The 14,568-nt window shown below is 36.7% G+C and overlaps 1 protein-coding gene and 1 long non-coding RNA gene across 6 annotated transcripts in view; one reads left to right on the forward strand and one right to left on the reverse strand.

Moving 5' to 3' along the window:
- LOC147842593 (uncharacterized) overlaps positions 1 to 14,568 on the forward strand; it is a 195,838-nt gene that overhangs the window by 164,548 nt on the left and 16,722 nt on the right. The gene's annotated exons all lie outside the window — the stretch shown is intronic.
- Positions 1 to 14,568, reverse strand: part of dennd2da (DENN/MADD domain containing 2Da) — a 40,622-nt gene that overhangs the window by 6,982 nt on the left and 19,072 nt on the right. For 3 of the 5 annotated variants that reach the window (NM_001430991.1, XM_087263896.1, NM_001077294.2), the window contains 7 exon segments: positions 2,551 to 2,722; positions 2,803 to 2,951; positions 7,422 to 7,562; positions 9,429 to 9,506; positions 9,778 to 9,847; positions 9,944 to 10,056; positions 12,108 to 12,283. In NM_001430991.1, the coding sequence (NP_001417920.1) occupies positions 2,551 to 2,722; positions 2,803 to 2,951; positions 7,422 to 7,562; positions 9,429 to 9,506; positions 9,778 to 9,847; positions 9,944 to 10,056; positions 12,108 to 12,283 (899 nt within the window). 5 annotated transcript variants of the gene reach the window in all.

The following is a 14,568-nucleotide window of genomic DNA, read 5'->3' on the forward strand; positions in this document are numbered from 1 at the left end:
ACTTTAGGCATTGATTTTGTTCCATGGGTTATTTCCATGCACATTTTGTCAGTAAATCCGGTTCTAGTAATCCGCCAGCTGTGTTTAAATGACATCAAGATAATCTTTCTGCAATTATGACGTCTGTTTGTGTTGCTTCTCAATGGCTAGTTAAAGCTGCATGTGAAATTACAACATATAATAACATGTTTTTACTCCAAACTCGTTATCTAACTACAGTTGAGTATAGAAAATTGTGAAGGAAACTGGACTCGAGCTTGTCACTTCAGGTCAGAATAACAACACATGCATAAATGAGTGAGGTGGCAGGCAGCAGTGATGAGATTGTAAATAAAAATGGATGTAAGGATGTCGCCAGAGTGGCTTTTTGGTTTCTTTTCTCATGCATTCCAGCCTGCTCCCTATCTGAAAGATTTTTTTAGCATAGGGGGTAATGTAGTCATTCAACTTCACAATTTGTAATGTTGCAGTATGTATTTGAATAACGATGGTTAGTTCCTTTACTTAAAAAGCTCAGATTTGATTATCATAATTTGTTTTGTTGACAGAGTTTGAGGTTTACAATATCATTATTATTATTGACACCTTACAGATGTTGATCTAACTGTACTATTGCACATACTTTGTAACATTTTATTAATCAAGTTTAAGAGTCTCTTTAACCCTTACGCATATTTTATAATTAGATTTTGTTTAAAATTTTTAGTTTTTAACTATTAAAACTATTTGTCTTAGTAATGTTGGTAATTTAAAATAAAGTGGTTAAAAAAAAACTAATAATCCTAAATGTTTTGTTAAAAAAATATTCAACAATTACTGATACCGATAATTATTGATATTGATATGAAACATGATATCGTGATATTTTTTTTGCAATATCGCCCAGCCTTAAGTGTTTGAATAAATGCTTCTGTGAGATGATTCCATAGCCTTCTCATTATTAATCACGCTGAGTCAATGAAAGCAGTTAATTTTTTTCAGTTTGTTCAGAAATTCAAGGCAAGGCAAGGTTTTGTTGGTTTCTTTGTGTGTATTTGGACTGGTTTGTTGGTTTCAGCAAGAGCACCATCTGGCATTCTGGAAATTTACTAAAAAAGCACACCTTGCTTTCTTGAGAAGATATGCACGATGTGCTTTGCTTAATTAATTCAATAAATCACCCAGCCCTATACTGAATCATAGACTGTAAAATATATGGACGTAGTATCCATGATGTCAGTCATAGGTTTCTAAAGAGCGCAAAAGAAGCCACAAGTAGGCGCGGCCAACAGTCGCCATTTTGTTTGCGCGTCATCACACCCACGGCGGGATACCAAACAAGGGCAAAGAGGCGGAGAGTGAGCGGAGCTACAGACACCTGCTGGCATTTAGCTTGGACCTGGTTCAGACACACTTTACTTTGGGAGAACGCTTAATACTTTATCACCTGTGACTCGTTTGTATTCTGACCACTTGTGCTTGGTTGTATACTACATCAATAAAGTGTTTAGACTTTTAAAAACACTGCTGTGATACATTGAGCCACTAAACATTGTTCATATGACGTTTTTCAACAGGAGGAAAACGCAAATTACTTTCAAAAACTTCAGATATAGTCTGTGTTAGTTAATGTAAGACTATTGATGAAATCCAGCATAACACTGTATGACAACGCTTCAGATGACTGTTCTAGAGCCTACAGCTAATCAATCTGACAGATTCTGGAGTTCAGTACAGCTCTAAATATAAATATAAACGATAAATTATCTTAAATAAAACAAATACATTTATAGAGATGGTATATAAGTATATAACTTTACTCACATGGGAAACGGAGGCCACGTGAATGGTTTGTGAGCACAATTAAGTGCACTCAGCATGCCATGCCATCTAATAATTGTAGGAAACAAGTGCAAAAGGCAGTCGACTGTGTAAAGCCACATAAAACAACACAGAAATACGGTAAATATGCCGAGTTCAGTGGCTAATCTGCAGGATTCAGCTGAGGTGACGTGACGGCGACCAACGAGACCTAGCTGTCACTCAAGTGGCCACGCCCTTAATTATGCATACTTAATATAACTTAATATAAAGGAAACGGATGAGTTATAAAAAATTCACCCCCTCACAGTTGTCATGAAGGGTAATATTAGCTGTATTAACCAAAATCTTTTTTTGTACCAGGCTGTAAACACCTTTTTTTCTGCTGTAAAGTTGGCCATTCTAACAGTGGGCTCAATTGAAATTTGCTCTATTTTGGAGCCAGGAGCTCCACGGCCAGGACTAGCGGAATTTCAGATGAATTGCAGTTTTAGTTACTTCCGTATTGGCTTCCTGAGGGAGAGCGGGAGGTTGCCGCTTGTACTGAATGCATATGGCTTAATGTTTTGAGGATGTTTTTTGGTATTGTTCTAGACTTTGAATAAGTTAGGACGAACTAGAGAGCTCTCAGATTTAAAAATACTTTTAGATATTTAGGTCTCAGGGGTTTGGAATGACATTAGGGTGAGTAATTAATAACAGAATTAACATATTTTGGGTGAACTAACCCTTTAAGCTGTGGTCACTCACATCGGTCTGGTCGGTGACTAAATGGGCGAGTCTTTTCTGGACCCCTAGCAGGTATGGAGTGGGCGCCATCACAACATCTATGAGGATCTCAGGAACTATGGAAATAAGCGTGTGCTGCCAGATGAATGGATACAGGAGAACAGCCACAGCGTGGATCACCTGAGACAATGTACTGCACAGAGATTGTATGGGTTTAATCAATGTTAAATCAGTGTGATATTTTATGTACTGTATACATGCTTATTTTAGTACCCAAGCTCCTCAGCGATGAAGATAATCCTCCGCTCAAGCACAGTAGAGGCAAACACCTCTAGAACCTCATCATCTGACAGGCATCTGAACAGCGTGCGGAAATCCACATGTTCCAGCCACGAGTCTGTCGGACGAGTCAAACTGATGATCTGTAGTAAGGTAAATAGACATTTTAATATTTATATAACTATAATGTACAGTGGTAATAAGCTTCTGGTTAATTTTTTCAGAAAATGTGTTGGTTCTAATGCAGTTTTTCTCAACCACGTTCCTGGAGGACCACTAACATTGCATATTTTGGAGATCTCCTCTGTCACACCCATATCAGGTCTTTCAGTCTCTGCCAATGAGCTGATGATCTGAATCAGGTTTGTTTGGTCGAGGAAATATGGAAAATGTGCAGAGCTGGTGGTTCTCCAGGAGTGTGGTTGGGAAACACTGTTCTAATGGATTATTCCAGTTCAAAACAACTCGCTGTGTTTTCATTGGGTGTGTTTTTTAGTTTAATTTGTTGTGTTAAGTGTTGTTAGTTCTCATATTTCGTTTTTTTATGACATGGCTGTGGCCTAACCCAGATTTTTAGTAGACAGACCGACAGACAGACAGATAGATAGATGGATGGATGAATAAGCAGGTTGCACACCAGATGCGCTGCTCAGTGCCGCGACACAGCGCGCACATGACAATTGAAAGTATTGCACACCAGACGCACATATTCGCTTGCTATTTAAAATGAAACTATTCAGATGGCGCTGTGTGGTGGGGCAGAAATATGAACAGTGTCCTGAGTCGTGGCTGGTTGCTGCGGACAGCCGCCGACTTGCAACGCCGGTGTGCGCACCCTGATAGAAACCTATGTTTAGAATTCTAAAATGCATGGCACTGCACGATGTGTTGCGTCGCCGAGCGGCACATCTGTTGTGCAACACCCTAGAGATTGACAGACAGACTGACATATATATAGACAGACAGATTGATAGATAGACAGACAAATGTATTACTGAGTGTATAGTAGGGATGTAACGGTATCAGAATTTCACGGTTCGGTAATACCTCGGTATGAATGTCACGGTACGGTATTTATTGAATCATTTACAGGAAAAAAAAACTTTTGAAAATACTCCAAAAAAGTGCCAAAAGTGTCAATGACATACAAATTAGCCATCTATCTGTAAGCTTTGAAACACTAACTTCAATTTTAATAACAAAAAATTATTAAACCATGTAAAAAAATAAAGTTTCAATTTAGTATTGTTGAAAACTCACCACATTCAACATTTAATCACTCACTCACTTAGATAGAGATGGGTTTAAAGGAAAATTATCATATAATTATAATCTGGTAAAAGCTGGTATCTCTGGGTATTTACAATGTCCCCTGCAACAGAAAAAAACCCTCTCATTTGGGACTGAGGTTTCTGGGACAAGAGAGATATGACTTGGCCCATGTTGACAGCAGTGGGTAACGTTGTGCATTGTCTTTCCACCACTTGAGAAGACAAACCATGAGTGAGATAGAGATCTCTTTGCGGTACAAGTCAATGTCTGCATCAATCTGAACAGTGTGCTGTGTTTCTGCAGTCCCCATGACTGTTATTAGTCGTATTCCCCAACTTGCAGGCACGTGCACACATAGGGCTCAACCTGTGCAGTGCACATGCCCTTTTTAGTCTTGGATAGAAAATGCCCTTCCAAAACGATCAAAAGTGCCCCCGCGACGCGACACAACCTCCGTCCAATCCAGCCCTTCAGTAGGCGCGCGACAACACCTCTCTTGAGTATGCGCGCTCAACCCCCCCTCGGCGCTTTACAATACGCGCGCCACAACACAGCTGATCAGAACGCGCGCGACAGCACCGCTATTCAGCACGCGCGCGGCGACAACACCCGCTTTAGGTTCGATCATTTCCATCTTTTTTTCATCTCCGCTACTAGCAGCACACTCCATTTCCGCATTACTGGATCTGTAGCGACAACAGACCGCAAAGGATTATGGCCACGCCTGGGCTGATGGGAAATGAAGTTTCAGCTACGTCCCGTTCGCTTCATTCGCCTGAGCAAATTTTCTCAGAAGACCTATAGTTTTACCGAGTCATGCGACTTCGGTAATATCGAAAAAAATTTATATTGCGGTATGACGGTATTTACAATACCGTTACATCCCTAGTGTATAGTAATAGATAGATTATGTGGAAAGCTGGAACCACTCATTGAATAATAGATATATAGTAGGACTGTACAATATAAAGAACAATGATTGCAGTAATAGTATCTGTGATATCTGAATTGCAAATATTTCTGTGCTAAGTGTTTGTGTGTTGCATGCATAGGTTGTTAAGGCAAATTTGACCTGGGACCTTACTATCTTTAAACCTGCCTTTCCTGTAGGTGCTATGATGCTATTGGCTAGACTGGGTCCAAAGGTGAACACAGTGTCTCAAAGATAAAAATAAATACTAGTGGTGGGAGGAGGGAACAGTGAGAAAGTAACTGTTAGTCAGAATTTCAGGTTTTCAGTCAATTAGAGTGATTCAAATGTTAAATGTTTGCATCTTCAAATAGTATTTTGAGTCTGAACCAGATTTAATTAGATCAGAAAAATATAAAATGCATATTAAATTTCGTAAAATTAATACATACCCGTGTTAATTTTTATTTAGTTTTAGTCTTTTGACCAAAATTCAGTTTTAGTCATACTTTAGTCATCTGAATCATTTTACCTTAAGTCAACAAAATCTCATAAGATTTTAGTTGAATAATCTAAATATATTTGGTTAATTCAATTAAAATATTGAGTACATTAATTTAAACAAAATATTGCAAATTAAAGTTTAATAAAACTTCAAATTTAATATATAATTTTTTTTTATGAAAGATAATGTTATCACATCCCGTGTAAACTATGGATCAGTTACTTTTTAAATGTGCATGAGCATCACGCATCACACACCAAGATTAATTCTGATGTATTATTCACCAAGATTATTATTATTAATTATTTGTTATTATTATTATTTATTATTTAACTAGATATTATCATCTATTATTTTTCACCCAGACTAATTCCTAATTTCCAAAAAATGTCCCTACCATTTTTGTCTCATTTTCATCGGTATAAACTTGTTTGTCACAAAAATTTTTCTTTGAATGAAATTAACACTGTTACATACATAATTCTTAAAAAACCTAATAAAATAGCATTTGTTAAATGCATAGATCACAAAAGCACACTGATAAGTTAAAAATCACTGCAGAATTATTGATTTACTACTGTTATTGCAGATCATCTGAATGGAATGTTCTATATTCTGCAGAACTGAATCAAGTTGGAGCAGCACATGAGAACATACCTACATGAAGCAGCTCATCTCTGACCCTTTTCCCCCTCAGCTATTACCTCACTGCAATTTCCTGCTGCTTTGACAGAGCTGAGGATCTGCGTGTTTGTGGACAGCAAGTCTCTGCCTGCCTGTCCGCTTGTTTGGAATTAGAGAGGTATTACTTTACCCTCCTTTAATGTGCTGTAATTAACCCTCAATGCTTTATAATTACTGGAGAGAGAAAAGTGGGAAACCAGCATTTATTCTCTTCCAAGAATTTACACCCTTATTAAATTTCCCCATACTCTTTTCCTTTTTTTGGATGGGAAATGATTGACTAATACTAGTTTTTTGATGTTTTGATGTAGACTCAACTGCTCTAAATACACTGGAAATGGAAAGTGTTACCAAACACTGCCTGTGTATCTTACAGTAAAAACATTGTCTGTTTTAGTCAATGTTTGCCAACATTCATGTACAATGCAGAGTAATCCAACCCCACAATCTTTTAATTACTAATTACTAATAATCAGAATATCAGCCGAGCTTTTCAGTCATTTAGAAAAAATTTGAATAATTTAAAAAACAAATAAATAAAATATTAATTCATTCATTTTCATGAATGGGCCGGATAACAAGGACAGCAGTCTCAGGAGAGAGCCCCAGTCATCCCTCTACCCAGACACTTCCCCCAGCTCCTCTGGGGGATCCTGAGGCATTCCCAGGCCAGCCGAGAGACAAAGTCCTTCCAGGTTGTCCTGGGTCTTCCCCGAGGGCTCCTCCAGTTGGGACATGCCTGGAACACCTCCCTAGGTAGGTGTCCAGGAGGCACGAAACAGATGCCTGAGCCACCTCAACTGACTTCTCTCAATGTAGAGGAGCAGCGGCTCTACTCCTAGCTCCTCCCGGGTAACAGAGCTCCTCATCCTATCCTGCCACCCTGTGAAGGAAACTCATTTCGGCTGCTTGTATACGAGATCTTGTCCTTTCGGGCATTACGCAAAGTTCATGACCATAGGTGAGAGTAGGAACGTGGATTGACCGGTAAATCGAGACCTTTGCGTTTCGGCTCAGCTCCATCTTTACCTTCTTTATTCTTCATTCTTCTTAATGTTAAATAAAATATTTTTTTAAATAAATTACTTTTAATATTTTATTAGAATAAAGCAAAATTAGAAAGATTTCTGATTAGTTTAAATTAGAATAAAGTAAAGGTGCTACATTCAGAGGTGAATAGGATCCAATCTATTCAGATGTTTTTGTATGCAGGATCAGCCCATGTTTATGACTAGCTCTTACCTCAGTGCCTCTATCTGGAATAAAGCTCTTGATATTAACAGTGTTTCCAGGGGCAGGAAACGCCGCCTCCCTCAGGCTCTGCATAAATGGGTAAATCATAGCCATGGAGATCTTTCTGCGCTGCTCCACCTCATCAAAGATCTACGAGACAGAGAAATACCGTAGAATTACTAAAATAAAACTTTATTTTTCTTTTAACAAAATATAACAGGTGAAAAACTGAAAATTTAGGATCAGTCAGGGGGCGACTCGGTAGCTCAGTGGTTAGCACTGTCACCTCACAGCTAGAAGCTCACAGAATGCTGTAAGCTTGTTCCTGTAATGCAATAAAAAGGCTTTAAATATAATCTAATATAATTAAATCTAATTATTTTAATAAAAAATAAAAAATGTCTTACAATTTACAGAAAAAACTCTCAATTATTGATAAAAAAACTCTCAGAATATGAATTTTGATTAAAAAGGAAAGTTTATTTCACATTATTTATTACTAATATTTCACAATTCTGATATTTTTTTCTCTTTATACAGAATTTTCTCAACATTGCTACTATTCCTTGTAGTTTAAATCTGGCTTATTTCTCTCAGCGTTTCAGTTGATATCTAAAAATTTAGATTTAAACCAGCAGTTCTGAAAAAAGTAATTAATAATAATTAATTAGTAATAATTAATTACTAATAAATAAAATATTAATTGCTAATAATTTTGACCCTAAAATGTTTTTTTTTTAAATTAAAGACTGCAAAAAAAGAAATATTTTTAAAAGAAAAAAATATTCAAAGGGGGTTTAATAATTCTGATTTTAACTGTATAAACTTAGCGCTTGGAAAGTTGAGAAACTCCCAGCATCTGCGGCGAGCAACACCACTGGGCTGTTAAGTCTTCAAATAATATGAAATTTTGAGAAATTAGACTTAACAAATTAGATTTTATTCTGAAGGATAATGTGATGCAGAAGACTGGAAAAATAGGTATGTGCAATATATTTCAGAGAGTTAAAAATAGGCCCGTCACAATAACCAATGTATTGACTTATCACACAAAACACGGACATGACCTCAATCATTTTTGGTAATGCAATCCGCATGTTAAGTGTGACATCATGTGAAGTGGCTTCCGGATTCAGACGCTCTGACAAAATGTATGTGGAGACTCATCAAATGGTAATGATAAATGTTTACAAAGAGATGTAATACATGCCTAATATCCAATGGCCAGAAAGTTATTCTTTTTTTTTAAATATTTAATTTTTATATTTGTGATGCAGCAAGGATAGAGACTGTTATGTACACTATGATTTTATATAAAATTCACTTTAACATGTGATATGACTAAAAAGTGATCATAAACGAATATTTTCTCAATTCAAATGAATAGAGGCTTGGACCCGGAAAAAGTGTTCCATACGTCACGACTTAACATGAAGATATATATCGCCCATACAAAAAAAATTGTAGCAACATTTTAGCTGAGGATAAAAGTTTTCACATTCTGCTTCAATGACTAATTATTAAATTATTTTAATGACTATAATTAAATTAAAGATTCTGTATGGGCCTACTGGCACATATGAGCAAAAAATCATAATTGGGTCACATTTAACGGGCAGTGTAAACAGCGCCTAAGTAACAGCAATAGAAACTTTACAAACACAAGCATCTGTAATATGACTAGTCCTTTAAGATTCCATTAGCTGCCTTTGATGTTTGCCCTGAACAAACACACACTCATTTCCAGTCATGTTGAACAATCACAGAGAAAAAAGTACGTGCACAAAGGTCAACTCAACAAGCAAAACATTCTCCAATAACTGTAGCATTGAGTTCGGACAGTAAATGGACAGCTCATTTGGGAGAATACATCTTACACAACCTATCTCAGTCTAGAAAATTACTTCAGATAAGCAATTACTGAAGAAAAGCAGTAAATCAACACCAGAAAATCCCCCCCAAAAAACTACAGTGCAAATCGAATTAGAGATGACTTAGAGTGCAGTAACTTTTTACCTTGGAAAAGAGCCCAAAACAGGCCACATTACTGATGATGCAGTAGGCTTCAGGCAGACGAGCACCCTTCCCATCAGGCTAAACAAGAAAAGATTTGTTAGAAACAATCAAATCACACAGTAATAACCTTCTTCATTTATTACAAAAATATCTAGACTTTTCTGAAGAAAATGTTGGAGGTGTTTTCCTGTTGCTACAGTATGTTGACAGGGTAATGTAGGCGTTTGTTTAAAAGACATTGTGCAAATGTGTCAACACTTAGATTCAGAGATTCTGTTCAAACTAATTAATGTTAAGTTCTGAGCAAAAACTACAGGAAGTGTCACTAATGGGTCCAGTCAGCATTTACCAGCAGCCTCCTACAGTATCCATTCTTCCTTGTTCCATCAACATCTGTAAGCACGAAAGAGAATGTTTCACTGTAAAATAGAGAGAAAAAAAAGCGAGTGAAAAAGTGAAAAACAGAGTTTCTGGACATGCTGGGAGGAATAATGTGTGTGGTCACACTCCAGTACCTGGGATATTCTGTTAAGGGCGCCCAGTTAACACCTTCCGGAAAGCAGAAGAGGGTCAGTGCCTTTAACGTCTTCTCTTCCTCCTCCTTCTGAAATCGCACCATGCCATCCTTCTGCGCTCATTACAAAGAGAAAACGATTTTTAGTTACTCATATAGTCAAACGTTATTTTTTACATTTAAAGATATACATATTGGGGGGGGGGGTGCGGGGTGTAAACTGGTTTTTACGAGTTTTTTTTGTTCTCTCATTCGCTGTGCGGTAACAAACATTGCATAAAAAAATACACGCTTAGAGCAGTTCCTCGAATCGAATATCTTGTTTGTCACGAGAGGCATGAATGAATTCCCTGAATGAAAGAGCCAAACTGCAGTTAAAGTCCACCATTTAATAATTTATTAAATAATTTGATTACTGGTGTCCATGTAAAAACTTTCTCCCCTGTGTGTGTGTGTGTGTGTGTGTGTGTGTGCGTGCGTGCGTGCGTGCGTGCGTGCGTGCGTGCGTGCGTGCGTGCGTGCGTGCGTGCGTGCGTGCGTGTGTGTGTTTTAACTATGAAAATCAACGCGTGCCCAAATCGACACTACCATTTTTATGCACATTTTTTACAGACCCTCTCTCTTTTGCTCCTCCGACACTCCCCCCTAAACAGAGTTCCCACTTTCCTGACTTTTTCAAAAGTAGAGGTGTGAAAAAACCCTGCTTAAACAAGGGGGTTTCATGGCCCTTTAAGCCTTTAAATGTCACTTTAATGCCGAGTTCAGACTGCATGATTTTCAAAGTAGTCATGTCACAGATGTTTTCACACTGCATGACTATCTGGGCTAGCGTTTCGTCGCTGCTTCGTTTACACTGCAAGATGGATCGGCGACAGGGACATTCACATTGCATGACTTTACTGTAGGAAGAATCGCCGACAACTTCGTCCAAACTACGTCTCACAGCCAAAAACACGTAGTATATCTTTTGTTATTAACTACATAATGAGAAGGAAGCCTTTAATGGGGTAGAAAATGTACATATTTGCTCACCTGGGTTTAAAGGGAATTAGCCATTTCTCCTCAACGTTGATAATAAACTAATTTCTTTCTGTATAAAACGTCAAACAGACACGGTTGCTCCTGAGTCCTGTCAAACCTCCACTAGTTTTTCCTCCATTTCGTGGGTCCAAATAAACCGAAAAAGAGCGCTTTTAGTTTCTCCTTCAGCCTCCCGCTGGCCTGCAGCAGGTATACACACACGCACACACAAGTGAAAGCTGCTCTCATTGGCTGTAGGCGATGGCTGATGTTATTTTCAGTCAAAACTCAATTCACACGGCATGATTTGAATCGCCGACAGCTCCAGATATTTAGCATGCCAAATATCTCGCAGGCATCGGCGACTCATCGACGATTCTCTCAGATTACGTCTTTGAAAGTTCATACTGTGTGATTGTCACGCACGTGCACGAGCAGCGATTTGCCTGTGATTTCAGGCATTTGTTGGCGATGTCTCAAAACCTGTCGGCGAGCCAAAATCGGGGCTAAAATCACGCAGTCTGAACTAGGCATAAGCTGTATAGAAGTGTCTTGAAAAATATCTCGTCAAATATTATTTACTGTCATCATGGCAAAGATAAAATAAATCAGTTATTAGAAATGAGTTATTAAAAGTATTATGTTCAGAAATGTGTTTAAAAAATCTGCTTTCCGTTAAACAGAAATTGGGGAAAAAAATAAACAAGGGGCTAATAATTCTGATTTCAACTGTACATAAAAACAAAAATATACAAAACAAATTTGTATTTAAATTTATATATAATTTGTATCATATACACATATTTTATATCTAAATATAAATAAACATATCCCAAATATATTCATACATGTGTGTATTTAATTACACTTATTTTGGATGTGATTTAATAATGCGATTATTTTTTTCTCAGCACTACAAAAAATTCTATTTAATCTAAGGACACATAATCCCTAACAATGTGATTCCTAATGCAGAAAGCTGTTGTAACATTCCACTTTAAATTTACGCATTTACTGAATCAATAAATGTACTGCAAATAAAAAGTTTTCAATGGAAGCAGTTTCAATGATACAGAAGTACTAAATGCTTTCTGCAGGCATTGTATACAAGCGCCTACATGCAGAGCACATGGTCTTTTCATCACCTTAGGGAACTGATAGTTGATCTGTGGCTCGTAAATCCCATCTTTGGTCTTCTTAGGTCGAACCACCACCAGATATTCGAAGAAAAACTGCCCGCTGGCGTATCGCTGCTCCTTCGCCTTTTCTTCCACAGGGGAAAGCTCTGTGCTACCAGGTGACTCTGGCTCCTTGCTAGTTCCTACAAAAACACACGCACATTAGCAGACATGAAATGTTTACCACTATTTAAAGAGACAGTTAGGTCAAAAATGAAAATGCTGTCAGCATTTACTCAACGTTTACTTGTTTCAAACCTTTATGAGTTTCTTTCTTCTGTTAAACACAAAAGATGCTTTGAAGAATGTTGGAAAACAAGTCAACAGTTACAGGTTTCCACATTCTTCAAAATATCCTCTTTTGTGCTCGAAAGGTTGAGTAAATATTAAGTACATTTTCATTTTGTTTAAACTATCCCTTTAAATGCAATCAACAGAAAAGCTCCAAAACCAAAGCAGAGGAATTGTTTATAAACGTTTAGCTTTTCCAATGTTGCTCTTCAGCATAAGCACTATCAAAAATATAACGCTGAACCATGGACAAGTACAAACAAAATTAGAGATGAGAAAGACGGGAGCTCTTTTGTGAATTTTTCTTAACATTTCCTTTTGAGCCTGCTTTTTGGCAGCCTCCCCCAACACAGAGCAAACAAAGCAGACAGGAATACCACAGGAGTCCACCGAGTTAAAGTCTTGTTCTAGCTTGACTCGCCTCACCATGGAAACACTCAATGTGCCTTTCTATAAAGGACAGAACAATAACTGCTGCTTATAACTGAAAAGACGAGCAGTGCACTAAGGAACACATGCAAATCTGTGTGCTCAGACTGACTTTGTGAACCTCCTCATGACTTCATAAAACGAATTTTAAATGAACAACATATTACAAGCGAATCTTTATAAATTCCATTCAAGCACTTCGGGTTGAAAGAATCTAATCCTTTTAGGCATTTTGGCCTACTTACACAACGAGACACGCGGATGAGTCATGGTGAACTGTTTTGACAAGGTTAACTATATTTATATGCAGTATAAAGCCAGAGACCACAGCTAAACACAAAGTTTTAGATGTTTTGTTGTGTATTCGTTGAGGATGCTTTTCAGCACTTATATAAACATACTGTAAATGCCATCGTGTAAATAGTAAAAGTTATACATAGTGAAGTTGTATTGTGCATGGTTGTATTGTCACTTTCTACACTTGTGCAAGCAGTATAATACTGTACCAAATTTATTTATAAAGCACATTTAGAAATAACAAAATTGTGCATACTAGTAAAAGATGAGAAAATTAGCAAAAAAAGCAAATAAGACTTAAGATTTAATCAGGTTTAATCAATAAAAGCAACAATAGAACCAGTAATCAAGCAATCATTGGGTATTCAAAGCAAGATAGTAGATAGATATGTAAAGCAGACTTAAAGGGATAGTTCACACATAACTTTTCATTTTAACCCTTTAACTGGCTGCTCTACCAAATGGTTGACCATATATTGACTGTTTTAAATAATGATTGTTATAGTGATTTAAAGAATGACAATGGTTTGCACACACAGCATTGTTGGTGTACAAAAAAAATCACTCAAACATAATCCTGTTGCACTATTAGACTTGATGTTGCTTTTATTGTAAAAAAAATAAAAATAATTATAAAAGTGTTAAAATGAGAATCTGAAATATTTTATAGCATACTTCAAAAAATAAAGATGATCTAGGATTAAAAAATTATTTATTTTGAATGTTTTTAAATAAATTGGTCTTACACTTCATATTTTCTGATTTTTCATAATAAATGAATTAATTCCCGTACTTTTCCCATAAACTGACGTACTGTATCAACCATTTGGTAAAGACTGATATTTTAGAAATTATGTCATGTGTTGAAAAAAATGCATTGAGTGTTTTAACTAGCGACATTAGGGGTTAAGAAATGCAATCCAAAAAAGTTTTTTTCTCTTAAGTTGTTGAGTTTCTTTCTTCTGTTGAACACAAAAGAAGATATTTTGAAGATAACTGAAAACCTTTAACTATTGACTTTCATAGTAGGAAAGACAAATACTATAGAAGTGAATGGTTACAGGTTTCTAGCATTCTTCAAAATATATTCTTTTGTGTTTAATGAAAAGAGAAAGTTATATACATTCATGTTGAAAACAAGTGAAGGGTGAGTAAATGAAGGCAATTTTTGTTTTTGGGTGAACTCTCCCTTTACAGACAGAGAGAGGGGGATAGTTTAATATGAGACCGTGTGTGATGCAACTTAAAAAAAAAAAGCAATGTGATAATAATGGGACACTAACCAGTTTCAAGATTTTAAAACCTGCAAATTTTCAGTTGTACCGTTCCTAAGGTATTTTAAGGGTTTTTTATTATTATTTTTTTTATGTGTTGTAAAGAAATCAGTGTTTTTGAAACTAACAAAGAGAGC

This window comes from Danio rerio, chromosome 8, assembly GCF_052040795.2.
Source record: "Danio rerio strain M-AB ecotype USA chromosome 8, GRCz13ab, whole genome shotgun sequence".
NCBI lineage: Eukaryota > Metazoa > Chordata > Actinopteri > Cypriniformes > Danionidae > Danio > Danio rerio.